Source organism: Pan troglodytes, chromosome 1 (assembly GCF_028858775.2).
Source record: "Pan troglodytes isolate AG18354 chromosome 1, NHGRI_mPanTro3-v2.0_pri, whole genome shotgun sequence".
Taxonomy (NCBI): Eukaryota; Metazoa; Chordata; class Mammalia; order Primates; family Hominidae; genus Pan; species Pan troglodytes.
The window spans coordinates 109,408,226-109,433,649 of record NC_072398.2 but is presented as its reverse complement, the minus strand read 5'-3'; the positions used below and the strand labels follow the sequence as shown (position 1 = coordinate 109,433,649).

Below are 25,424 nucleotides of genomic sequence, written 5' to 3'. Positions count from 1 at the left end.
AATTTTTGTATTCTGAAACTTTATTGAAGTCTGAAAATATTTTTAATAATTTTAGTAATACTTGTCATTTAACACTAAGCTTTTAAAAAACTGTAAATTATAAAAGTAACTATTTTAGCAATATAAATGTATATAAAGAAAAATATCAAGTCTTCTCCCTATCACGGACTGTGATCTCACTCTTCCTCAATATACTATAATTATCACTCAGCAACTTTTCCCCCTTACTTTAATCAAGGAATTCCCACTAGGACAATAATATAGAGCTAACTCATTCTTCAATAACTGCATAATAGTCCACAGTGTAGTAATACCAAAATTTATTCAATCAATGCCCTGTTGATGGATAATTGTTCCTAGTTTTTTGCCATTACAACTAATGATGCAATAAACATCCTTATACATTTATCCTTTCACACTAACGCTTTTATTTATAAGAAACAGATTCCTTCTAGGGATTGTTTGATCAAAGGAAATCCTCCTTTTTTACTATAATAGGTAGCATCACATACTAAAAATGTTGTCACAATTTACACTCACTGGTAGTGTATGAGAGTGCCCATTTTCCCCAAACGTTATCTCAGCTCTTGATGTTATTATAGGCTGACTGATACTGTTTGATAAAGCTTATTTGCATTTGTCTCTACTAAAAGTGGAAACATTCACTGTTTCAATTTAGTTGATTGCTGACTAATAGGAAGTTTGCAATCTTAGGCCTGGTGGATTTACCAACTTATGACAAGGTCCATCTGACCTAGTAATAGAGAGAGAGCCCAAGGGAAACACAGCATATGAAAATCTATTGTTTCAGTTCCTGAATCAGACACAGGATTCAAATGCCACAGATAGGTTAAGGAATTTGGTTCTAAATCTATTGCTCTCAGATTAGTAAGACAGACTCTGGAAAGGACCAGAGCTTAAAATTACAACTTACCATGTTTTATCCAGATGCTGTTTCTTGTCCTGGAGTTCTCGTTTCAAACTCTCCACTTCAACCTTCAGCTCAATGTTCTGAAAAACACACAGGCATTAATCGTTATTAACTGCCACAGACACTCTTTTCTGGATCCAGGTTCCTATTTGAGTCTTGCCTTGGTCCACAGCCTCTCACCTCATCTCTGCCCTCTTTGTGACCCTTGACATAATTAGGGATTTAGTTGGATCAGCAATCTAGTCAAGGAAGAATAAACTGTACAGCTTCAGGGTTTCCCCTGAGCTACTTATCAATTTTCCCAACCTATTTATCATTACCCCTGGATCATGAACACTGCTTAAGTCTATTCGTTCTCTAAACCATTGCAGGACAGAGTATATATTAAAATAAATTTTTCCTATCTAATACAGGTTGTTCCTGAAAACCAAATTGCTAGAATAATACTTTTAATAGAATTATAGTAATAGAACAATACTTTTATATGCCTGGGGATTCAATTATTTAAAGAAATTTGGTTGTAAACATTTTTAAAAACAATGCTTTTATCATAAAATTGGAATTTTATAAATTAGGTTTGCTTAAAGTGAGAGGGGACTCTGATGGTAAAGTTATACAGGGAACAATTAATTTTCATTGAGGTGAGGATGCAACAAGTAAGATTTGGGGAAACAGAAATAAGGAAATAAAAACATCCCAAGTGTGTCTGGTGCAGGTTAAGTGGCTTAGTGTGTGGTAAGGAGTATAGAAAATAGTTTGCAACTAGTTTGTGAAAATCCTGCTAAGACAACTAGATAGGCCGGCCACGGTGGCTCACACCTATAATCCCAGCACTTTGGGAGGCCAAGGCAGGCAGATCACTCGAGGTCAGGCTTTCGAGACCAGCCTAACCAACATGGTGAAACCTCATCTCTGCTAAAAATACAAAAATTAGCTGGGTGTGGTGACATGCGCCTGTAATCCCAGCTACTTGGGAGGCTGAAACAGGAGAATCGCTTGAACCCAGGAGGTGGAGGTTGCAGGTTGCAGTCAGCCAAGATCATGCTGCTGCACTCCAACCTGGGTGACAGAGAGAGACTCTGTCTCAAAATAAAAAAAGTTTAAAAAGTAAAAAACTGGATAATAATCAGTAGAAATCAAAGACTTATCAGGGAGCTTTAAGCAAAGTATTGGCATGATCGGGTCCATGTTGAAGAAGGAATTATGAAGAAGGTGGGTGGGTCAGGGGCAACTAACCAGAATAGGGAGGGGGACTGTCTAAGGACAAGAGGTACAGGGAGAAAGACTCAAAAGACATTTCAGAGACAGAAGCCACAGGCCTTGATGACTTGTGAGATTCAGATTAGACTGGAGGGAGGACCAAAGACAATGCTGAAATTTCCAGCATGTCAGTGGGAATGCATTCTATTAACTAAAATAGGGGCAGGTTTGTAGGGGAACCTAAGGAGGTTTCTGCAAAATGTTAATTGAGGGATTACTTTATTTCAGCTTAAACGTTAGCATGCAAAGATGGATTAGTCCCTTCCCTGATGAAGTCCATAATACAGTATTAGGCAAGAAGAACGTTATTTAGTAAAGAAGTCTTTAGATCAGAGGTTGACAGAGAGACTGAAGGTAAAGTAGCTAAAGTATGAAAAGTAGTATTGTGGGTACTAGAACAGTAGGGAGGATTTTACTTTACTATCGCCATATAATAACCACCAACACCTAGACTTCTAGAAGTCCAAGGCAACACACAATAGCAGCATATTTTCTACCATACTTGTGAAGGCATTTCATAACCCCTGTTTCCATGCAGGGTGGTTGAAACACAAATACTAATTGGGAAAAGTAGAAACCTGGTTTAGATATTTGAGAGTTACTTAGAATTAAAGAATTTTAGAGCTGGAAGGCAGTTGGACTCAAGGCATTTTAGATCATATTACTAGTACGTTTTTAGTGACATACTGAGAAGAATGTTTGTTCCCCTCATAAGTAGGTACCTTTTGACCAAGGTTAGAACATAGATTCAGATCCAGTGAGATGAAAATATCCTAATTTCTTCAAAAGAAGGGAATGATAGCCCTGTCTTTTCAGGATATCCTTTAAAGTTATTATTTTATGAACACTAAATAGCATTACGAGATTTAGCAAATAAAAATATAAGATATCTACTTCAGCTCCTCTCTCCTCTCCCCTCTCCCCTCTCCCCTCTCCCCTCTCCCCTCTCCCCTCTCCCCTCTCCGCTCTCCCCTCTCCCCTCTCCCCTCCCCTCTCCCCTCTCCCCTCTCTCCTCTCTCCTCTCCCCTCTTTCCACGGTCTCCCGAGCCAGGGCTGGACGGTGCTGCTGCCATCTCGGCTCACTGCAACCTCCCTGCCTGATTCTCCTGCCTCAGCCTGCTGAGTGCCTGCCATTGCAGGCGCGCGCCGCCACGCCTGACTGGTTTTCGTATTTTTTTGGTGGAGACGGGGTTTCGATGTGTCGGCCGGGCTGTCTCCGGCTCCTGACCGCGAGTGATCTGCCAGCCTCGGCCTCCCGAGGTGCCGGGATTGCAGACGGAGTCTCGTTAACTCAGTGCTCGATGGCGCCCAGGCTGGAGTGCAGTGGCGTGAACTCGGCTCGCTACAACCACCTCCCAGCCGCCTGCCTTGGCCTCCCTTAGTGCCGAGATTGCAGCCTCTACCTGGCAGCCACCCCGTCTGGGAAGTGAGGAGCGTCTCCGCCTGACCGCCCATCGTCTGGGATGTGAGGAGCCCCTCTGCCTGGCTGCCCAGTCTGGAAAGTGAGGAGCGTCTCTGCCCGGCCGCCATCCCATCTAGGAAGTGAGGAGCGCCTCTTCCCGGCCGCCATCACATCTGGGAAGGGAGGAGCGTCTCTGCCCGGCCGCCCATCGTCTGAGATGTGGGGAGCACCTCTGCCCTGCCGCCCTGTCCGGGATCTGAGGAGCGTCTCTGCCCGGCCGCCCCGTCTGAGAAGTGGGGAGACCCTCTGCCTGGCAACCGCCCCGTCTGAGAAGTGAGGAGCCCCTCCGCCCGGCAGCCACCCCATCTGAGAAGTGAGGAGCGTCCTCCCTCCTCGTCCGGGAGGGAGGTGGGGGGGTCAGCCCCCCGCCGGGCCAGCCGCCCTGTCCGGGAGGTGAGGGGCGCCTCTGCCCGGCCGCCCCTACTGGGAAGTGAGGAGCCCCTCTGCCCGGCCAGCCGCCCCGTCCGGGAGGGAGGTGGGGGGGTCAGCCCCCCGCCCGGCCAGCCGCCCCATCCGGGAGGGAGGTGGGGGGGTCAGCCCCCCGCCCGGCCAGCCGCCCCGTCCGGGAGGGAGGTGGGGGGATCAGCCCCCCGCCCGGCCAGCCACCCCGTGCGGGAGGGAGGTGGGGGGATCAGCCCCCCGCCCGGCCAGCCGCCCTGTCCGGGAGGTGGGGGGCGCCTCTGCCCAGCCGCCCCTACTGGGAAGTGAGGAGCCCCTCTGCCCGGCCAGCCGCTCTGTCTGGGAGGGAGGTGGGGGTGTCAGCCCCCCACCCGGCCAGCCGCCCCGTCCGGGAGGGAGGTGGGGTGTCAGCCCCCCACCCGGCCAGCCGCCCCGTCCGGGAGGGAGGTGAGGGGGTTAGCCCCCCGCCTGGCCAGCCGCCCCGTCCGGGAGGTGAGGGGCGCCTCTGCCCGGCCGCCCCTACTGGGAAGTGAGGAGCCCCTCTGCCCGGCCAGCCGCCCCATCCGGGAGGGAGGTGGGGTGTCAGCCCCCCGCCCGGCCAGCCGCCCCGTCCGGGAGGGAGGTGAGGGGGTCAGCCCCCCGCCCGGCCAGCCGCCCCGTCCGGGAGGGAGGTGGGGGGGTCAGCCCCCCACCCGGCCAGCTGCCCCGTCCAGGAGGGAGGTGGGGGGGTCAGCCCCCCGCCTGGCCAGCCGCCCCGTCCGGGAGGGAGGTGGGGGTATCAGCCCCCCGCCCGGCCAGCCGCCCTGTCCGGGAGGTGAGGGGCGCCTCTGCCCGGCCGCCCCTACCGGGAAGTGAGGAGCCCCTCTGCCCGGCCAGCCACCCTGTCCGGGAGGGAGGTGGGGGGTCAACCCCCCGCCAGGCCAGCCGCCCCATCCAGGAGGTGAGGGGCGCTTCTGCCCGGCCGCCCCTACTGGGAAGTGAGGAGCTCCTCTGCCCGGCCACCACCCCATCTGGGAGGTGTACTCAACAGCTCATTGAGAACGGGCCATGAAGACAATGGCGGTTTTGTGGAATAGAAAGGGGGGAAAGGTGGGGAAAAGATTGAGAAATCGGATGGTTGCCGTGTCTGTGTAGAAAAAGGTAGACATGGGAGACTTTTCATTTTGTTCTGTACTAAGAAAAATTCTTCTGCCTTGGGATCCTGTTGATCTGTGACCTTACCCCCAACCCTGTGCTCTCTGAAACATGTGCTGTATCCACTCAGGGTTGAATGGATTAAGGGCGGTGCAAGATGTGCTTTGTTAAACAGATGCTTGAAGGCAGCATGTTTGTTAAGAGTCATCACCACTCCCTAATCTCAAGTACCCAGGGACACAAACACTGCGGAAGGCCGCAGGGTCCTCTGCCTCGGAAAACCAGAGAACTTTGTTCACTTGTTTATCTGCTGACCTTCCCTCCACTATTGTCCTGTGACCCTGCCAAATCCCCCTCGGCGAGAAACACCCAAGAATGATCAATAAAAAATAAAAAAAATAATAATAATAATTAAAAAAAAAAAAGATATCTACTTCAATTTAAATTTCAGATAAACAACAAATAATTTGTTTCATTAGAAGTATATCCTTTGCAATATTTGAGACATAACTTAAATGCTAAAACATTGTTTGTTGTTTATCTGAAATTTAAATTGAATTGAGTACCCTGTATTTTATTCTGCAATACAAATACCAAAAGATTAACAAATGGAAACACGCATATTTCAATTTTGTATGAAGAACAAGTCTAAGACCTCTATATCAGTTCCATGGCCTGGCACTGCAAGAATAATTCATCTGCACCAATTGATGAATCAGTAAAATAGAAGATTTGCTGAACAGTTGCTATGTCCCCAGCTTTGTGGTCAATACTTAAAGGAATTCAAATGTCTTCATAAAAAATGGTCCCTAAGCTAGAGGCCCTTCATAGAGGTGAAGGAATATGCATTCAATTATGTGGGAAATGCAAAGAGGGAGCAATTTCCTAATCTGTAATAGGCAGATAATTGTATTTTCCTCATTCATAAACCTACCTGAGAGGATCGTGAGGCATAAATAAATCAATACATGTAAAGGACTTAGGACAGTGTTTCTAACACAGGTATAACTATAATTTTAATTATAATAATATTATTATCACCATCATCATCAAGAACAACAGCATTATCATTTGGAACAGCAGTTTGCTTTCCATGAGACCATAATGTTTCAAGTGGATTCAGTGTTCAGGATATGGTGCTGAGAAAGAGGACTCTTAAGTTTATTATTATTTCTGCCACCAATTGATTCACTTCTGTGACCTTGGGTAAAATTCTGCTAAGGCTTCTCCACCTGGAAAATGACAAAGAGTGGGCAAAAAGCTATTTAAATCTCATATGAAAGAAAATGGAATCTATAATTATGAAGTGTTATTATCAATGATATTCCTATGCCTGGCTAATTTATATAAATCAGAAAAGTCTGGATATGCTAAACCACCTCAGATAAGCCAAAATTGCTTGAGCAGATTTTTTAAAAATCTCATATCTAAAAATACGTGAGGTCTCAAATGACTGGAGCTATATGGATGTCCTCTGCCTAGTTCTTAGTCTCATGATGTGACATAGGGAATCTCTATCAGGTATAAACTGATCAACAGAAAGTTCCCTGAAAAGTCCCTTACTATTAATACTATTTTTGCATGAGGAATCTTTGAATATTCAAATAAAAATAAACAAACAACAGGGAATGTGAGAGGCACTATGAAACCAACCTAAAGCCAGAAAGAATTAGGTTCAAATCCTGGCTCTATCACTTTCCTGCTAGGTGACCTTGGGCAGGTTAACTAATCACTATGAGCCTCAGTTTTCTTATAAGTATAGTGTGGTTGCTTTGCTTTTTAATGAAGATAAGTATTCACGAGGGATTCTGTGAGGATTGAATGAGACAATGTGCATGATAAGCATAGAACAATGCCTTGCACGCAGCTGTGCAACAAACTTGATTCACTTTCCCTTTATGTCCAGGCTAACTAGTGCCAGTCAGAGACCTCAGCCTTACCAGGAAAAATACTTAGATCTAAAAGGAAGGAAAACAGAGGACATAAATTAGTACGTTCTAAATCCTACTGAAGAAAATGAAGTCAATGCTTTGACCAATTTGGCCAAAGATTCACAGATTTGAAGACCTCAGCATTTCTGTGTTCTAGTTCTCTTAGTTTAAAGACAAGGAAATTGAAATCCAGAAGGGTTACCTCCAAGGTAAAAGCCGTAACTGAAACCAACACTCCACTCTTGCTTTAGCCTTTTATCAGAGAGACCAGCTTAGCAAACACTGCCCAGTTTTGTCTGATTTTGTAGAATGTGGTAAATTATAGAATTAGAGAATGTGCTGCATTTAGTCTTGAAAGAATATATGGAGGCAGTAAGTATAGTGGTCAAGAGCATAGGCTCTGAAGGCGAGAAGGGGGCTTGACAAGTCACCTGCCCTCTCTAAGAGGCTCATTCACCTCATCTATCAAGGAGATAACAATGATATCAATCTACAAAGGATGTTAGGGAGACTAAATGAAATTATGCACAAAAATCACATCGCACAGTGCCTGGCATGCAGTCAGTATTCAGAAAATGATAACTATTATTAACTATAAAAACAATAACAATTTACCCTCTCTAACTAGGATAGCTGAAATCCAGAAGGGTTTTCAAGGTAAAAGCAATAATCTTACACCAAAGTCTAACCTTCTTGCACCTTCTTTCTGTAGAAAAATCATCATATAGCTTATCACATTTATTCATTCTCCATTACTAAATATTCATGTGTAAATTGTTAAATTCTTTTATAGCATCAGTAGATTCCAAATTAACTGCATTTGCTTATTTTATCACCAAGTCTTCTTGGCTCTTTGTCAAGATATCTAAGGAAATTTATGTACTCAAGAAAGGGGAGATGGGAAGAAAGCACTTCTCTTTCTTCATGCCTCCAAAGGAGTGTTCGCCCATCTAACTCAAGAAAAAGTTTCAATGATGAAGCTGAAATTAAACTTCTATTAGGTATTTCTTCCTTCTCCCCAGGACTGGAGTACATGAATAGTCTCATATCTGGTTTCCCCAACCTCAGTCCCTCTACTACTTAAATTTTTCCTAAAGCATAGCTCTGGTTATTTCATTCTCTCTGTTCAAAAAGCATTTAATATGTGATGCAGGTCCAGCTAAAGAAGAAAAAGGAAAGAAAGAAAAAACCTTTTAATGATTTTTAACTGTACAGCGATTAAATTATACACAACTGGCCTGATAATAGAGTCTATTCAAAATTTGACCTCAATCTACCTATCCAGCTTTATCTTCCATTATTATCTGCTGGCCTAACTGGATTTCCCAAATATTCCCTATGCTTCTTGGTGCCACATCATTGTGTGCCCTTCAGCTTCATGGTTAAATGCTACGTCCCCTGTGAAGCCTTACTTTATCTCTCCAAATTAAAAGTAATTTCTCATGATGACATTATGAGCTTTCAAATATTCTTTTCATACTGCAACATTGGCATCCTGTGTAAATGCTTCATATTTCTACACCTGTCTTATTTACCCTTTTAAATTGCAAACTCCTTAAGGACAGAGGAAATGATGGTGTGGCAGAAATACCCAGGTGCACTGGTTATTAAGATACTGCCTCTCAGCGTTGTCATGCTGGGGCAGGAATTTCAGGATAAGTAAACCTAGGTTCACATACCTTTCTGCCACTTCCTAACTGGGGGACCTTTTTTGTGTAAATTACTTCAACTTTTACAACCTAATTTCCTCATTTATAAAATAGGGGCTGCAAAAATTACCTCAAAGTTTGTAGTGAGGAATAAATGAATTTATGTAAAGTACCCAGCACAATGTCTGATACAAATAACCGCAGCTAGGGCGCGCTGGCTCACGCCTGTAATCCCAGGACTTTGGGAGGCCGAGGCGGGCGGATCACGAGGTCGGGAGATCGAGACCATCCTGCCTAACACGGTGAAACCCCGTCTCTACTAAAAATACAAAAAAAATTAGCCGAGCGTGGTGGCAGGTGCCTGTAGTTCCAGCTACTCGGAGGCTGAGGCAGGAGAATGGCGTGAACCCGGGAGGCGGAGCTTGCAGTGAGCCGAGATCGCGCCACTGCACTCCAGCCTGGGTGACAGAGTAAGACTCCGTCTCAACAACAACAACAACAACAAAAACAAATAACCGGCAGCTGTGACTAATCTGAGGTCCTCACAGTGTCTCTCAGCTCTTTGTGCAGTAAAAGCATTGAAAGAGTGAACCAACAAGAGAACAAAGAAGGAATAGATGACAAGAGGCGGAAGTGGACTAACAATGATATGTTTGTTGAATGAGTGAGAAGGGAATAGATAATGCTGTGAGATTATGTGGAAAACTTTTTATCTGAAGTCTTTAAAAGACATTCTCAGTTTTGGCTGGGCGCGGGGGCTCACACCTGTAATTCCAGCACTTTGGGAGGCTGAGGCGGGCGGATCACTTGAGGTCAGGAGTTCCAGACCAGCCTGGACAAACTGGTGAAACGCTGTCTCTACTAAAAATACAAAAATTAGCCAGGCGTGGTGGTGGGTGCCTGTAATCCCAGCTACTCGGGAGGCTAAGGCAGGATAATCGCTTGAACCCAGGAGGCAGAGGTTGCAGTGGGCCGAGATTGTGCCACTGTACTCCAGCCGGGGTGACAGAGCGAAACTCCATCTCGAAAAAATAAAAAAATGTACTCCAGCCGGGGTGACAGAGCGAAACTCCATCTCGAAAAAATAAAAAAATGTACTCCAGCTGGGGTGACAGAGAGAAACTCTACCTCAAAAAAATAAAAAATAAGGGCCAGTCACGGTGGCTCACGCCTGTAATCTCAGCACTTTGGGAGGCTGAGGCAGGCGGATCACAAGGTCAGGAAATGAGACCATCCTGGCTAACACGGTGAAACCCCGTCTCTACTAAAAATACAGAAAATTAGCCGGGTGTGGTGGCGGGCACCTGTAGTCCCAGCTACTCGGGAGGCTGAGGCAGGAGAACGGTGTGAACCCAGGAGTCGGAGCTTGCAATGAGCTGAGATTGCGCCACTGCACTCCAGCCCGGGTGACAGAGCGAGACTCCATCTCAAATAAGTAGATAAATAGAAATAGAGACTTTCTCAGGTTTTTGTTTTGTTTTTGTTTTTTTGACAGTCTTGCTCTGTTGCCCAGGCTGGAGTACAGTGGCGCAATCTCGGCTCACTGCAAGCTCTGCCTCCTGGGTTCATGCCATTCTCCTGCCTCAGTCTCCGAGTAGCTGGGACTACAGGCGCCTGCCACCACGCCCGGATAATTGTTTTGTATTTTTTGTAGAGACAGGGTTTCACCGTGTTAGGCAGGATGGTCTCGATCTCCTGACCTCGTGATCCGCCCGCCTCGGCCTCCCAAAGTGTTGGGATTACAGGCGTGAGCCACCGTGCCTGGCTGACTTTTTCAGTTTTAAGCTAAGAATATTCTCTAATAGGTATATTATTGACCCATTGACAATAGAAGATTGAATACACTTTAGGATTCCAGCGTCCTCTTCTACTGCTCATGCTCTCCGTAAGAAGGGCTAAACATCCTACTCCTGTGCACTACATTGGAGCTCAGAAATACTGACTTAAAATCTCCAGATCTTAACACGGACTTTGAAAGGGAAGATTGAGTATGGACCCAGTATTAGATGGTATTATGGAATTATTTTTAAGCTTTTTGGGTACAATAATAGCATTGTGGTTATGTTTAAAAACAAAGCCTTCTCTGTGAGAGTTATATTCTGATATCTTCCCAAATAAAATTATATGATGTCAGAGAGTTGCTGTAAGGGGTGGAAGAGGACAAGATGGAGAACGAACAGTGCAGGGAGATCACTGAAAAGAACAGCAAAATGTTGGGAACCGTTAAAGCTGAGTGATGGGAACATGGCTCCCTGGTAAATGGGACACATACATCGGGAGGTACTATTTTCGTAGTCTTTGTTTATATTTGAAAATTTTCAAACTTACATAATGAGAAGTCAAAAGGGGCATTTTCATCCCAAAAAGGTAAATGTCCATATTCTTTTTTATTTTTTCATTTTCATTTCTGGAATTACCTAAACTCAGGTCATAGATAGCAATGAAAATTCGGCTCCCTGTGGCAGCTTCTTTCAGCCACCAGACTTACATAGACTCAGTGGTGCAGAGTCCGTTTCCCAATACTGAGGGATAAAGAAAATTAAACCTGCCTCTAGGCACGTCTCAAACTTGGGAGACTCAGAATACAACAGAGTATGGGATACAGGGAGGAAAGAAGAGATGCAGAAATAAATTAAAAACAAGATTTGTTTAAAGAGGAACTGCAACTTCTTTAATCGGGCAGATTGAACCAATAAAAGCACAGTTCTCTCCCTTCACCTCTTATCCTTTAGTCTCTTCAACTTTCACATTGCTTCACTCACTCTCTTCCTCTCCCTTTCACCTGCTCACCTTACCCAACTTGAACTGTGCCCTCTGATCTGACACAGGATGACAATGACATCAGTCATTACCCAGCAGCCATTTTTTCTGATAACTAGAGTTCTGAGTGATGATAGTTCATGGTGAGATAATTTCCAAGACCTCGCTAGCCATTGGTGGTACTACTCTCCATTAAAGACAAGGGCATTTGCTGATTGAGAAATCAATCATACAAGTGTCCTTGGAGGCCACCAAGGCTTTGCCTGAACTGTTCTCAGCCTATGATGGTTTCTCTTTCTAAATCTGTTCTTCTAGGTTCAGCTCAAACATCCTCTCCTATAGAAACCTTTCCCCAACCTCCCAGTCAGAACTAATAATTTCTTTTCACTTCAACTGTACTTAGTTTATAATTTATATGACTATAATTTAATAACTGAGACTCTTCTGATAGTACAAACAGGTGCTATCATAATTACCTCTGGGCAACAGGCAAAAATCAAGATTGTCCTTAGTAAACCAGGATTCATACCAGGTTATCTGATGTTTACCTCTAGTATAGCACTCACCCGACTCTGCCTTACATTGCTTATTTAAAATGTCTGCCTCCCCTTCTAGGTTTTATAAAAGTTCTTGGCTCACAGTAACTCTTAGTATAAGTTTCTGAAATAAACACTTTGTTATCACTTTTGAATTGATGGCTTACATTTTTGTTTTGGCATTTAACTTCACATTTGTGCATTCATGTGTATGCATTTCAACTCATCTGCAAGCTTATATCCCTCAAAGTTTGCTGCTGGGCTAAGAGCAGGCCACTCAAAAAATAATAATAGGCCAGGCGCAGTGGCTCACGCCTGTAATCCCAGCGCTTTGGGAAGCTGAGGCTGGTGGATCACTTGAGGTCAGGAGTTCGAGACCAGCCTGGCCAACATGATGAAACCTCATCTCTACTAAAAATACATAAATTAGCCGGGCGTGGTGGTGGGAGCCCAGCTACTCAGGGCTCCTCAGCTACTCAGCTATTCAGCTACTCAGGAGGCTGAGGCAGGAGAACTGCTTGAACCCAGGAGGCGGAGGTTTCGGTGAGCGAAGATTGCGCCACTGCACTCCAGCCTGGGCAAGAGTGAGATTCCATCTCAAATAAATAAATAAATAAATAAAAACAAAAAAAAAATAAATAGTTTTAAAAAAATCTTGACAGCATACCAGCATACATTCATTGATAAAGTCGACAAGAAAGTATTGGAGATTAAAGATTGCCAAAACCTAAGTGCTTTTCTTGGCATCATTGTCCTTGACTTCAAGGAGTTCTCAGTGTAATCAGAGTTGTGTTAAGGTCAGTGAGTGAAGGAAATGGGTACTGCACCTTTGCAAGATAGTAGGAAGCAAGCCAGAGAAGAGCTGGCATTCCACAAAAGAGTCTTTATTTGGGACAAAAATCAATATGACCAAATCCCATCCTAATCAATTCTGTAAACTAAAGGAATTTTTAAAAAATAATTTAGCAGGAGGAAGAGTTTCAAAATCTTGTAGGGAAACCCTGATGTAACTCCTGATTATTCACCCAAAGTGAAAAGTAACTATTAGTGAATGGGTTTTATTTTAAAACCTTTCATTTTTAGAATCTTATCTCTTCTAGGAAAAGTGTAGTACATACGTATTTTTTGTATGCAGAGTGAATTTCTTCTCCAGGCTTCTCTGACATCAATGGGGCAAGGTCATAACTCTATAAAACAGGGAGAAGCACTGAGCATTTTCAGAAAGGACTCTATCTGTCTTGACCAAAAGACAAAGGACTGGTCGTTGCAGGATCCCCAGAAATACATTTTAGTAGCTTCCAAGTGAATTCTTTTGTAAATGGAGTTTCTCTCCATTCATAAGTTTTAGAGCAAAAATGAAGCCTTAGTGGGTCTAGATATCTGGCTAACATTAACTCCCTGTGTGACCTTAAACTGGTCGTCCCCAAAGCTTTATGCTTCTATACAATTAACTTGAATTACAACCTCTCCTTCTTGCCCATAAGAATGATAATACCACCTGCATTACTCATCTTTTACGCTTATGTGAGACACCTAGCCACCCATCAGAAGGTATTCAAATGCAAAGCATTAAGTTTTTACACTTTAATGTGAAGTGGAAGAAAGTCTTGATTCAAATGCACAATCTCTACCTTTCTACTGATTCCACATTTGCTGTCTTTTACTAGTACAGTTAAGTCCCAAATTAGAAACATAAGTCGCCCCAACATGTGACAAATGTCCTTTGTTGCCAGAGAAAGGACAGTGGGGCTGTGTCCTCAGCCTTAGCAACCAGAAGATTCTGCAAGACCAGGACATTCTCCTGCCAGAGCCTGCTTTAGTGTCCAGTCCTGTTCTCCAAAGAGATGGAAAAAACCAAGTGGAAAAGTTTCAGTTTATTCAATATAAGGCTCCACATTCAAATGGCAAAACTGCTCTGTTCAGGTCATATTTCAAGCCCAACCTATGTCAGTCCTTAGTAAAAGCTTCAAAGCAATACCAGTCCTTTCCCAGCCTGGTTTACCTTGATTAGACAAACACAGACACCCATGTCTGAGTAAGCACTGAGACCATGGATGAGTGCTAAGGAGATTAGGTGTTTGGATAGACACAGCTAGGGTGTGTGTATGTGTGTGTGTGTGTGTGTGTGTGTGTGTGTGTGTGTGTGTGTGGAGAGAGAGAGAGACAGAGGCAAAGACAGAGACAGTGCTCATTGGGCAGAGGACAGAGTAGCTGAGATAGTATCATTTGTTTATTCATTTGCTTTTTCATAAAATACTTAGTAAGCACCTACTTGGTATGTGCCAACACTTTAATAGGTACTAGAAAGAGCAAGACAGACAGAATCACAGTCTTCAGAGAGTTTACAGCCTATGGGGTTAATTAAACCAATGATTATCATAGCATGTAACAAACAAAAGAGAACCCAGAATCAGCTGTATGGAAATGCACACAGGTGGCAGATATAAATAGCAGCAGATACACGAAACAGTGCGGGTCCATCATATAACTCCTAGCTTTAGTCTCTAAACTTAGGCTCCCACTCAACTCAACTCCTACTCTAACTCAAGATATACCATACCTTGGTTTGCTCTTTCTCTAAGCATCGCTGTTCTAGTCTTCTAAGGAGCAGGAATATAAATCTACATCTATGTGAAACTACAGCACCCCCAAGGGAAAATAAAGAATCCAGTGCTATTCTAGTAATTTTAGGGCAGTGGTACAGTACAATGCAAAGTATAGGCTTTTGAACTAAATTGGCCTGGGTTCAAATATGAGCCCTCTCACATTCTATTAGGTTGAACCATATAAAAATGGAGATATTCAATCTTTTTTTACAGTTTCACGTAGTTCATCTCTGTATTCTAGAGGTAAATCATTTTAACCTAAGTTTCATTTCCTTCTGTTGTTAGTTTTTTTAATGGTGCTAATACCCCTACCTTTCAGGGTTGTAAATGAAAAGATGTTAAAAAAAAAAATACCTGACATATAGTGGGTGTTCAATAAATGTTAGTTTTCCCAAAGATAGTCAGATGCATGAATCATAATAAGAGGTATTTCTGGTCAACACTAAGCTTAAGAATCCAAGAAAAGATATATCAAAATGAGACATCTTTGGGTTTGGATAGTGGGGGAGGCTGTATATATACAGGTATGTATGTAGGGGCAGGGAGTAAATGGGAAATCTCTGGCTCTTCTGCTTAACTTTGCCGTGAGCTTAAAACTGCTCTAAAAAACAAAATCTGACCAGGCCTGGTGGCTCACACTTGTAATCCTAGCACTTTGAGGGGCTGAAGCAGAAGGATCCCTCGAGCCCAGGAGTTTGAGACCAGCCCGGGCAACATAGAAAGACCCTATCTCATTTTAAAAAAATAAAAACTAAAAAATAAAATAAAAAACAAAATCCATTTTTTTAAACAAAAAGAAAAATGAGGGAAAATGAGGTGTTCTGCTTGTTTTATTTAGACTCTGAGCACAGAGTTCCCAAGATACATTCTGCTGTGGTATTCACACTGATCTCCAATTAAACCCTTCTCAGTGTGTCATGAGCTATTCATTCCCTATAGTCACTCTGTTAGAATCTTGGTCGTGTCCCAGAGGCCTCTGTTGATGTGGCCCAACTGAGCTGGCAAGTGAGAAACATACACATAAATACCCATGATCTCAGCGATTCTCTCCCCTCCCCAGGACATTCCTTAGCAGAACCAATCTCTCTCACTCGGCTGGAGCCTCTCTGTTCACAGATAGGCCTGGCTGGGCTTAATTTAGCAAAGGGCAGGCCCCCTGCAAAAGCCAGGGGTAAGTCTGGAGCCCCTGTAATGCCCTAGGACACCTTGTGTGGAGACAGGAGCCCAGCCCTGCCGAAGGAGCTAAAGGGGATGTTCAGAATGTTTGTTTTTCTCAGCTATTTAGGAACTGGAGCTCACGGGAACCACCCTTTACTTCCTTAACTTCTCACATAAATGTTTTCTTTGGGCAGCAGCTATAGAACTGGAAACTAAGTAAAACCTTACTTTGGAATATAAAAACTATATTAATTTTTCTATAGATAAATTGTTGCATAGGAAACTTGCTAAATATTTTTAAATTATCTGTAATATCTAACATAATCTGAAATTTATCCCCAAATTCAGCTTTCAATTCTGGATTGAAACATACTTTGATCTGTTCTCTAAAAAGGACAAAGCCAGTCACTGGTGTTTTGCAAAGTCTGGGACCATTTTTCCTATACAGAATCTCACACAATAAACAGACAAGATATTAGAAACTAAGTTCTAATATCTAGCAGTCACTCCTTCCCTGGAAGCCTGGCTGTGTCCTGAAGCCAGGTCCTATGATCAGGCAACTCTTCTGAAGCTCTGCTTCCACTAGGGACAGCACTTACCCTGTAGACTCTACAGATGTACCATCCAGGATGGCAGGCATGAGCCACATGTGGCTACTGAACCCTTGAGATGTGACTAGTCCAAATCGAAATGTGCTGTAAGGATTTCAGACTTAGCACGCACAGGAGTTCAAAGACTAACTACAACAAAAGAATGTGACATCTCATTAATAATTTTAAAATGTTGATTTCATGTTGAAATGATAATGTTTTAAATATATTATTAACATTAATTTCACATATTTCTTTTTACTTTTTTTAATGTGGCTATCAGAAAAATTTGAATTACATGTATGGCTTATATTTACGTTGGACAGCACTGTTCTATAAGATGTTAGGAAAAAGATGTATTTGCTTTAAGTACTTTGCATTAAGACATAGTCTGACCTGAATCACAGTTAATCCTGTGGTCTCATAGCATCTTGGAGAGTTTTGTGGGGTGCTGGCATCCATCAACCAACAAAATACCAAAATGACTCTAGGTAATTATGAGTGAAGCAAAACCACTGGGCAGGGATGATAACAGGCACTGTACTTAACAGGAGTCAGCGTATCACAATGCTGCTCGGACTATGTTCAGACACTAAACTCTAAGTGTCATGAGGGCAGGGACTCCCTCTATCTTCTCACCATTGTAGCATTGCTAGCACAATGCCCACACACAGAAGATAATGATATATTTATCAAACAAATGGATGCTGTTCAAAATAAAAATATAGCTCTCTTGAAAAACAATTCTCCCTGCAAGAACTTCCTCTTCTTACTGTTTCTTTTCTCAATTTTTTGGCTTCCTACTTCCACCAACCCCTCTTGCAGAGACTGCTCCATTCCAGTAAAAGGTGAAGGTTCAACTGGAGACCTCCAAAGTCAGCTGGGCCTAGGGTTTGGGTAGGCAATTGCTGGAAGAGCACAGAGAGGGAAAGATTTCAGGCAGTGGTGATAAGAAAAGGCCCACCTGGATCAGGTGTGGTGGCTCACGCCTGTAATCCCAGCACTTTGGGAGGCCGAGGTGGGCGGATCATGAGGTCAGGAGTTCGAGACCAGCTTGGTCAACATGGTGAAACCCCGTCTCTACTAAAGATACAAAAAAATTAGCCGGGTGTGGTGGTGTGTGCCTGTAATCCCAGCTACTTGGGAGGCTGAGGCAGGAGAATCGCTTGAACCCAGGAGGCAGAGGTTGTAGTGAGCCGAGATTGCACCACTGCACTCCAGCCTGGGCAACAGGGACATACTCCGTCTCAAAAAAACAAACAAACAAACAAACAAAAAAACCAGAAGAAAGCACTGGCAGTCTCTTACCGCCATATCAATCCATCTACACATCTCGGGTTACATTCTCTGTCTTTCCACTTATAACCATAGATCAACTATCCATGCTCCTATCTAAAGCCAAACCTTCCACTTATGTATTAATTAAGTCCTATTCCCCCTACCTCTCAAAGGCAACACCTAGAAGGTCTCCCCTGCTTCTCTTTATCAATATTTCACTTTCTAATGGAAAATTCTGTTGGCATACGAACATGCTATTATTCATTTATCTTTCTAGAAATCCCCTATGGACCTCATACCCTTATCAGGTATGCCCCATTCCTTTGCTCTCCTTTGAAACAAAACTCAAAGTAATTATTCATCCTCATTGACTCCAATTCTTCTCCTCACATTGTTTCTTAAACCCACTGCAAGCAGGCTTTTGTCTTCACCACTCCACCAGAATTACTTTAATCAAGATCACTAATGACATCCATGTTGTTAAATCCAAAGGTCAATTCTTTTTTGAGACAGAGTCTTGCTCTGTTGCCCAGGCTGGAGTGCAGTGGTGCAATCTCGGCTCACTGCAACCTCCGCCTCCCGGGTTCAAGTGATTCTCTTGCCTCAGCCTCCTGAGTAGCTGGGATTACAGGCATGCGCCACCATGTCCAGCTAATTTTCGTATTTTCAGTAGAGACCGGGTTTCACCATGTTGGTCAGGCTGGTCTCAAACTCCTGACCTCAAGTGATTGGCCCACCTTGGCCTCCCAAAGTGCTGGGATTACAGGCGTGAGCCACCACGTCTGGCGGGCCAAAGGTCAATTCTTAATCATCGTATTACTCAAGCTCTCAGCAGGATTTCAAAAGGTGGATCCTGTCCTCTTCACTACACACATTCTTCATTTGGCTTCCGGGACTCCAGACTTTTTCTCCTACTTCACTGGTTTGTACCTTCTCTATCTTCCTTTTCTGATTCTTCCTCTTTTCTCCAAATTATTAATGTTGGAGCTATACAGGACCAGTCTCTGGTCCTTTTCTCTTCCACCTGGAAAGGTCTAACTCCACCTCCTTTGGTGATCTCCTATGGTTTCATGGCTTTAAATATTTAAATTTAATATTTAATGATCTATTTGCTGATAACTCCCAAATTTATGTCTCTAGCCCTACTCTATTTCCTGAACTTTAGACTTACGTATTCAACTGCTTACTTAATACTGCCACATAAAATGTCTAGCAAATAGCTTACACACCAAATTTCCAAAACTGAACCCCTACTCTCCACCTTCAAATCTGCTCCATCCATAGCCTTCCCTATCTCAGTTATGGCAACTCCATCCTTCCAGTTGCTTACTCCAAAAACCCTGGAATTTTCCTTGATTCCTTTATTTCTCTCCCATTCTGTATCCAATCCATTGACAAAATCCTTTTAGATTTGCTACCTTCACCACTTGTTCCCACATGCATCACTATTACCTAAGTCTGATCACTATCAGCCCCTACATACGTTACTGCAGTGTCTTCCTAAGAGTCCTCCTGGTGTCTACTTTTGTTCTACGGCCTATTTGCAATACTGTAACCAGATTTATCATTTCAACAGGTCAGACAGGACTGGCATTTGTTAGACCCCTCCTCTGCTCAAAACCCTTCAATAGGTTCCCATGTCACTCTGAGTAAAAGCTGAAGTCTTTAAAATCATCTACAGGGACTTACTACACAAGCCCCATACCCTCTGGGGCCTCATCTTCCAGCATGCTTAATCTTGATTATGCTGCATCAGCCACAATGGCTTTCCTGATGTTTCTCTGCCTGGAATATTCTTCCCCCAGTTCTCTGTTTGGCCAACTTCGTCATCTCCTTCAAGTTGCTATTTGAAAATTATTTTCTATGGCATAGCCACTTTGAAAAATAGTTACACAGTATCTATTCAGAAAATAGGCAGAAATACCGACTGGGCATCCCTAATCTAAAAATTCAAAATCCAGCATGTTCCAAAATCCAAAACTTTTTGAGGACCAACATGATACCTCAAGTGGAAAGCTCCATACCTGACCTCAGGAAAGGTTGCAGCAAAAATGCAGGCACAACACCCAGTTTATTCAGCATCCCCAAGAGAAAAACATAATTACCTTCAGGCTATGTGTACAAGGTGTATATGAAACATAAATAAATTTCATGTTTAGACTTGGGTCCCATCCCCAAGATATCTCATTATGTATATGCAAATATTTCAAAATCTGAACAAATCTGAAAATCTTCTGGTTCAAGCATTTCAGATAAGAGATATTTAATCTATATATACTTATTATATAACCTAACAGTTCCACTACTGGGCATTTACCCAAAAGAAATAAAACAAAGACTTGTTACATGAATATTCATAGCAGCTTAATCCATAATAGCCTGTTACTGAACACAACTCATACATTCATCAACAAATGAATGAATAAACAAATTGTATTACATTCATACAATGGAATACTACTCAGCAATAAAAATGAATGTACTACTGATACAAATAGCATGGATGAAACTCAAAATCATTATTCTAAGAGCCAGATACTATAGTCTGTATTTTATGATTCACTTTCAATGAAATTCTAGAATAGACAGAACTATCTATCAACAGAAAGCAGATCAGTGGTTTTCTGCAGCCAGAGGTATGAAAGGTTTGAAACACGTGGCACCAGTAGGACATATGGAAACTTTTTTGGTGCGATGGAAGTATTTTTTTACCTTGATTGTCTGGTGTTTGTTATACAGTGGTATACATTTGTTAAAATTTATCTAACTGCATACTTAATAAAGTTTATTTAACCAAAACATGAAAGGAAAAACTAAAATGACATAGCAAGTGGCAATGCAAACTGCCAAGTGCAAAGAATGAGTAAAGAGCTTGGTTGGCATGGAGACTACCAGTCTAGGATGCTTTCATTGCCTCAGGTCAGCTTGGAAGGCCATAAATGCTGTGAAGGTAAACCTAGAAACAAATCTTCCTGCACTGGTAACTGTCATGTTTATTTGCTTCCCTTTCCATCCCATCCTTTCAAAAAAAAAAAAGTAAAAGGTAGTGTGGTCCACAAACTACAATGTGGCTCCCCATGATCCCCGCCTCTTGGTGTTTGTGCCCTTGTGTAACTCCTTCTCTTTGGGTATGAGCAGGCCCTGCGACTTACTTCTAACCAATAGAATATGGCAAAGGTGAAGGAATGTCACTCCTGTGATTATATTAAATTTCAAGGCTCTCTTGCTTGCAGATTTGCTCTAGAGCCTCTCCTTGCTGACTTGAAGTGGCCATATGGGGAAAGCTCACATGGCAAGGAACACTAGGTGACTTCAAGGAACCCTGGACAGCCTCTAGCCAACCTCTGGCAAGAAGTCAAGGCCCTCAGTCCTACTGCTACAAAGAAATGGATTCTGTTGACAGCCCAAGTGAGCTCTGAGTCAGATTCCTCAGTCAAGCCTCTAGAGGAGAATGCAGCCTGGCCAATACCTTGGCTGTAGCCTAGGGAGACCCTAAACAGACAACCCAGCTAAGCGGTGCCTGGATTCCTGACCCACACACACTGTGAGATAATAAATGTGTTGGGGGGTGAAGGAGGGATGGGGGTAGGGGTGGCTGTGCATTTGGGTATGGAAGGGTGTTTTAAATCACTTTCTAAACACGGCCTCTCCTGGCCACTCCTTAATACTGCAACCTGCTCTCCACTCCTGTAATTTTTTTTCAACATTTGTTTTAGGTTCAGGGGGTACATGTGCAGGTTTGTTACATGGGTAACTTGCATGTTGCGGAGGTTTGGTGTATGAATGAACCCATCACGCAGGTAGTAAGTATAGTACCCAATAGTTAGCTTTTCAACCCTCGCCCCCCTTCTGCCTTCCACTGGGGTAGGCCCCAGTGCTTATTGTTCCCATCTTTGTGTCCATGTCTCAAAGTTTTGCTCTCACTTATAAGTGAGAACATGCAGTATTTGGTTTTCTGTGCCTGTGTTAATTAGCTTAGGATAATGGCCTCCAGCTGCATCTCTTTTGCTGCAGAAGACATGATTTCATTCTTTTAATGGATGCATAGTATTCCGTGCTTTATATGTACCGTATTTTTCCTCCCCAGTCTACTGTTGATGTGTATCTAGGTTGATTCCATGTCTTTGCTATTGTGGATAGTGCTGCAGTGAACATGTAAGTGCATGTGTCTTTCTGGTAGAACAATTTATTTTCCTTTGGGTATATATCCAGTAATGGGATTGCTGGGTCAAATGGTAGTTCTCTTTTAAATTCTTTGAGAAATCACCAAACTGCTTTCCGCAGTGACTGAACTAATTTACATTCTCACCAACAGCGTATAAGCACTTTTCTCTACAACCTTGCCAACACCTTATTTTTTGTTTTTCACAGTAGGCATTCTGACTGGTGTGCAATTGTGTCTCATTGTGGTTTTGACTTGCATTTCTCTAATGATTAGTGATATTGAGCATGAGAATTTTTTCAAATATTTGTTGGCCCCATGTATGTCTTCCGTTCATGTCCTTTGCCCATTTTTTAGTTGGGACAAGGTCTCGATCTGTTGCCCAGGAGTGCAGTCTGATCACTGGAGTTCAGTGATGCAAACACAGCTCACTGCAGCCTTGACCTCCTAGGCTCTAGCAATCCTTCCACCACTGCCTCCCAAAGTGCTGGAGTTTCAGATTTGAGCCACCACACCTTTGCTCATTTTTGAAGTGGGGCAAGACCCCCACTTCGTAGGACTATTACTTGATTGAGATTAAATATGTGTAAAATGCATAACATGGTGCCTGGCTTATAGTAAACACTAAATGGATTTCTTCTTCCATAGGATTTAAATAGGGAGCAATTTTTTTTCTATCAAGAGCTGATCAGAAATAAATGGGAAGCATTTAAATGCTCTCCTTCCCCTGCCCCAAGAGGACTTTCACTTTCCAACATTCTACATATTTTATTTATAATATTTATTGTTTATTTTCTGTCTACTCATGACAGACTATAAGTTCTATGAGGATGGGAATGCCTGTATGTGCTTATTATATGACCTAACAGTTCCACTACTGGGTATTTACCCAAAAGAAATAAAACAAAGACTTATACATGAATATATTGATATATACTCCAGTCACCTCCAATAGAATCTAGAACACAGTAGGGGCTTAGTACATATTTTTAAATGAATGAAGACTAATGTTTAGTTTAAACTAGGATTGACCTATTCTTATCCTCGGCAGGGACAGAGAATAACTAATTACCACTTGTCACATATTGAGACTTCAGTACCTAAAAGGCACTATTAGGTCACCTGTAAGTCTGTTTTCCCCCAAAGTAAAAATCCCAATTCCATTGCCCTTTTCACATAAGCCTCATTTCCTAACCTTTTTAGTTTGGTTTAACGAATTTCCTATTTCCTCTGAATTCTGGAGTTCCAAACCAGACTCAGCACAAGCCTAACAGGGCAACCTATACAGATAAGGACAGCCCAGGCACATTGCACACGGCAAGTTGCACCTGTTTTAAGAGTAAAAATGAGGTCAATGCCACCTTGTACTGCAGGTACCTCAATGAGACAATGCCACCCCTTCCTGCCACAATCTTGGCAAAAGTCACTATGAAAGTAAATATCATTTTACTAGAGTCCTTTCTTTCTCTCCAGTGAATAACACAATGTAGTTATTCACTGGAAAACATCATTTGCATTTGAAAGAGTTACTAACTAAATTCTAAAGAATGTACCAAAGCCTTGCTTAACTGTAGAATGAGGCCACACGGCTGCTGGGATACCAGGTACTCTCCCTGAGCCTATTGATGGCAAATTTCATCCTGTGAAAAATGGGAACAAGACACCCACTTCATAGGACTATTATATGGTTGAAATTAAATATGTGTAAAATGCATAACATGGTGCCTGGCACACAGTAAACACAAAACAGATTTCTTCCTCTATAGCATTTAAATGGGAAGTATTTAGCGTTTACTTGCCATGTGCATGAGTGAATTTGGGAAAAGTGGGGGGAGGATATGGGGCAAAGAAGGACAGAAAGGGCCTAAGAGTAGGAAGAATTTAATACCAGAAGATGGGACAAGACCTGGGTCTAGAAACCTCTTCTGCAGATAAAGTAGCTGCAAATTATAGGGAAGGAGTTCTCAGGCTGCTTTCCTTATAACCATTTATTTTCCTGCATCTTATATCAAGAACGTTAGGCACTGGTTAAGACCCTGTCCCCTTGCAGCAGTAGAGAAAACAGGAGGAAGGAGACGGGAGGTAGAAATTTGGAAGCTAGCAGTTGAAGGCCAACTCAGAAAGCGTCAGGTGGAATTCCATTCCTAATTGACATCACCATCCTCCAACTGCAGCAATTCTCTCCAGCCCTTTTATGTGCTCCCTACAGAACCAAGCTTCCACACAGCTGAAGGAACCTGTCTGCTCTCACCCCAGCTTCACAGAAGATGGCAGGGACTGGTTATTACTAACCTGCCTCCTAGTCTTCTGAGGCTCCAAATGGTTTTGTCAGCAAGCTGAGCTTCCCCACAATCCCACAGACTAGAAGGGGTTGGAAAGAACAAGCCTTAGAACAATACTGCTCCCCACCTCTAAGGGATCTGCTCCTCTGAGTCCCAGAAGTTCACCGCCTTCATTTGATTTCTGCTACAGGAAGACTCTGGGAATCCAGCTCTGGACCCAGCACTTCCTGATTTTTGAAGTAGAGAGTTGACAACCCTGTTGTCATCAATACAACTGTGCTAGGTGGGTGGGAAAGGAAAATATCTTGGGCTCCCAAAATCACTAAGCTAAAAGGAAAACTCAGGATCATGGTGGATGGAAGTCAGGACTAGATTGCAGCTCCGACTCGGATGGACAGAGAAGCATGTGGAGGCTCGTATCATGAATTTTTGCTCCAGAATGACTGGAGGAATAAATTACAAAACCTGAGAGGACCCACAGGCTCCCTGAAGGAAGCAGATGGCTCCTGCAGGACCCAGGAGACACACCAAATACTGTGTTAGTATTTACTTATAGAAATGCAAAATGGTCTGGAAAGTCTCAGCCATAGAATCAAACAAGTAGAAGAAAGAAATTCAGAGCTCGAACACAAGGTCTTCAATTTGACCCAATCCAACAAAGACAAAGAAAAACAAATAAGAAAATATGAACAAAGCCTCCAAAAACTCTGGGATTATGTTAAATGACCAAACCTAAGAATAATTGACATTGCTGAGGAAGAAGAGAAATCTAAAAGTTTGAAAAACATATTGGGGGAATAATTGAGGAAAATTTCCCCAACCTTGCTAGAGACCTAAACAAATACAAGAAGCACAAAGAACACCTGGGAAATTTATTGCAAAGAGATCATCACCTAGGCACATTGTCATCAGGTTATCTAAAGTTAAGACAAAAGAAAGAATCTTAAGAGCTGTGAGACAAAAGAACCCAGTAACCTAAGAAGGAAAACCTGTCAGATTAACAGCAGATTTCTCAGCAGGAATCCTACAAGCCGGAAGGGACTGGGCCCCTATCTTCAGCATCCTAAAACAAAACAATTATTAGCCAAGAATTTTGTATCCAGTGAAACTAAGCTTCATATACGAAGAGAAGATACAGTATTTTTCAGACAAACAAATGCTGAGAGAATTTGCCACTACCATGCCAGCGCTACAAGAATTGCTAAAAGAAGCTTCAAATTTTGAAACAAAACCTGGAAACACATCAAAACAGAACCTCTTTAAAATATAAATCTCACAGGACCTAT

At 42.9% G+C, this 25,424-nt stretch overlaps 1 protein-coding gene across 35 annotated transcripts in view; it reads right to left on the bottom strand.

The window, feature by feature from the left end:
* Positions 1 to 25,424, bottom strand: part of LOC107966245 (myomegalin) — a 229,804-nt gene that overhangs the window by 104,661 nt on the left and 99,719 nt on the right. For all 35 annotated transcript variants that reach the window (XM_054669270.2, XM_054669246.2, XM_054669205.2 and 32 more), the window contains one exon: positions 935 to 1,011. In XM_054669270.2, the coding sequence (XP_054525245.1) occupies positions 935 to 1,011 (77 nt within the window). The remainder of the gene's footprint in view (positions 1 to 934; positions 1,012 to 25,424) is intronic.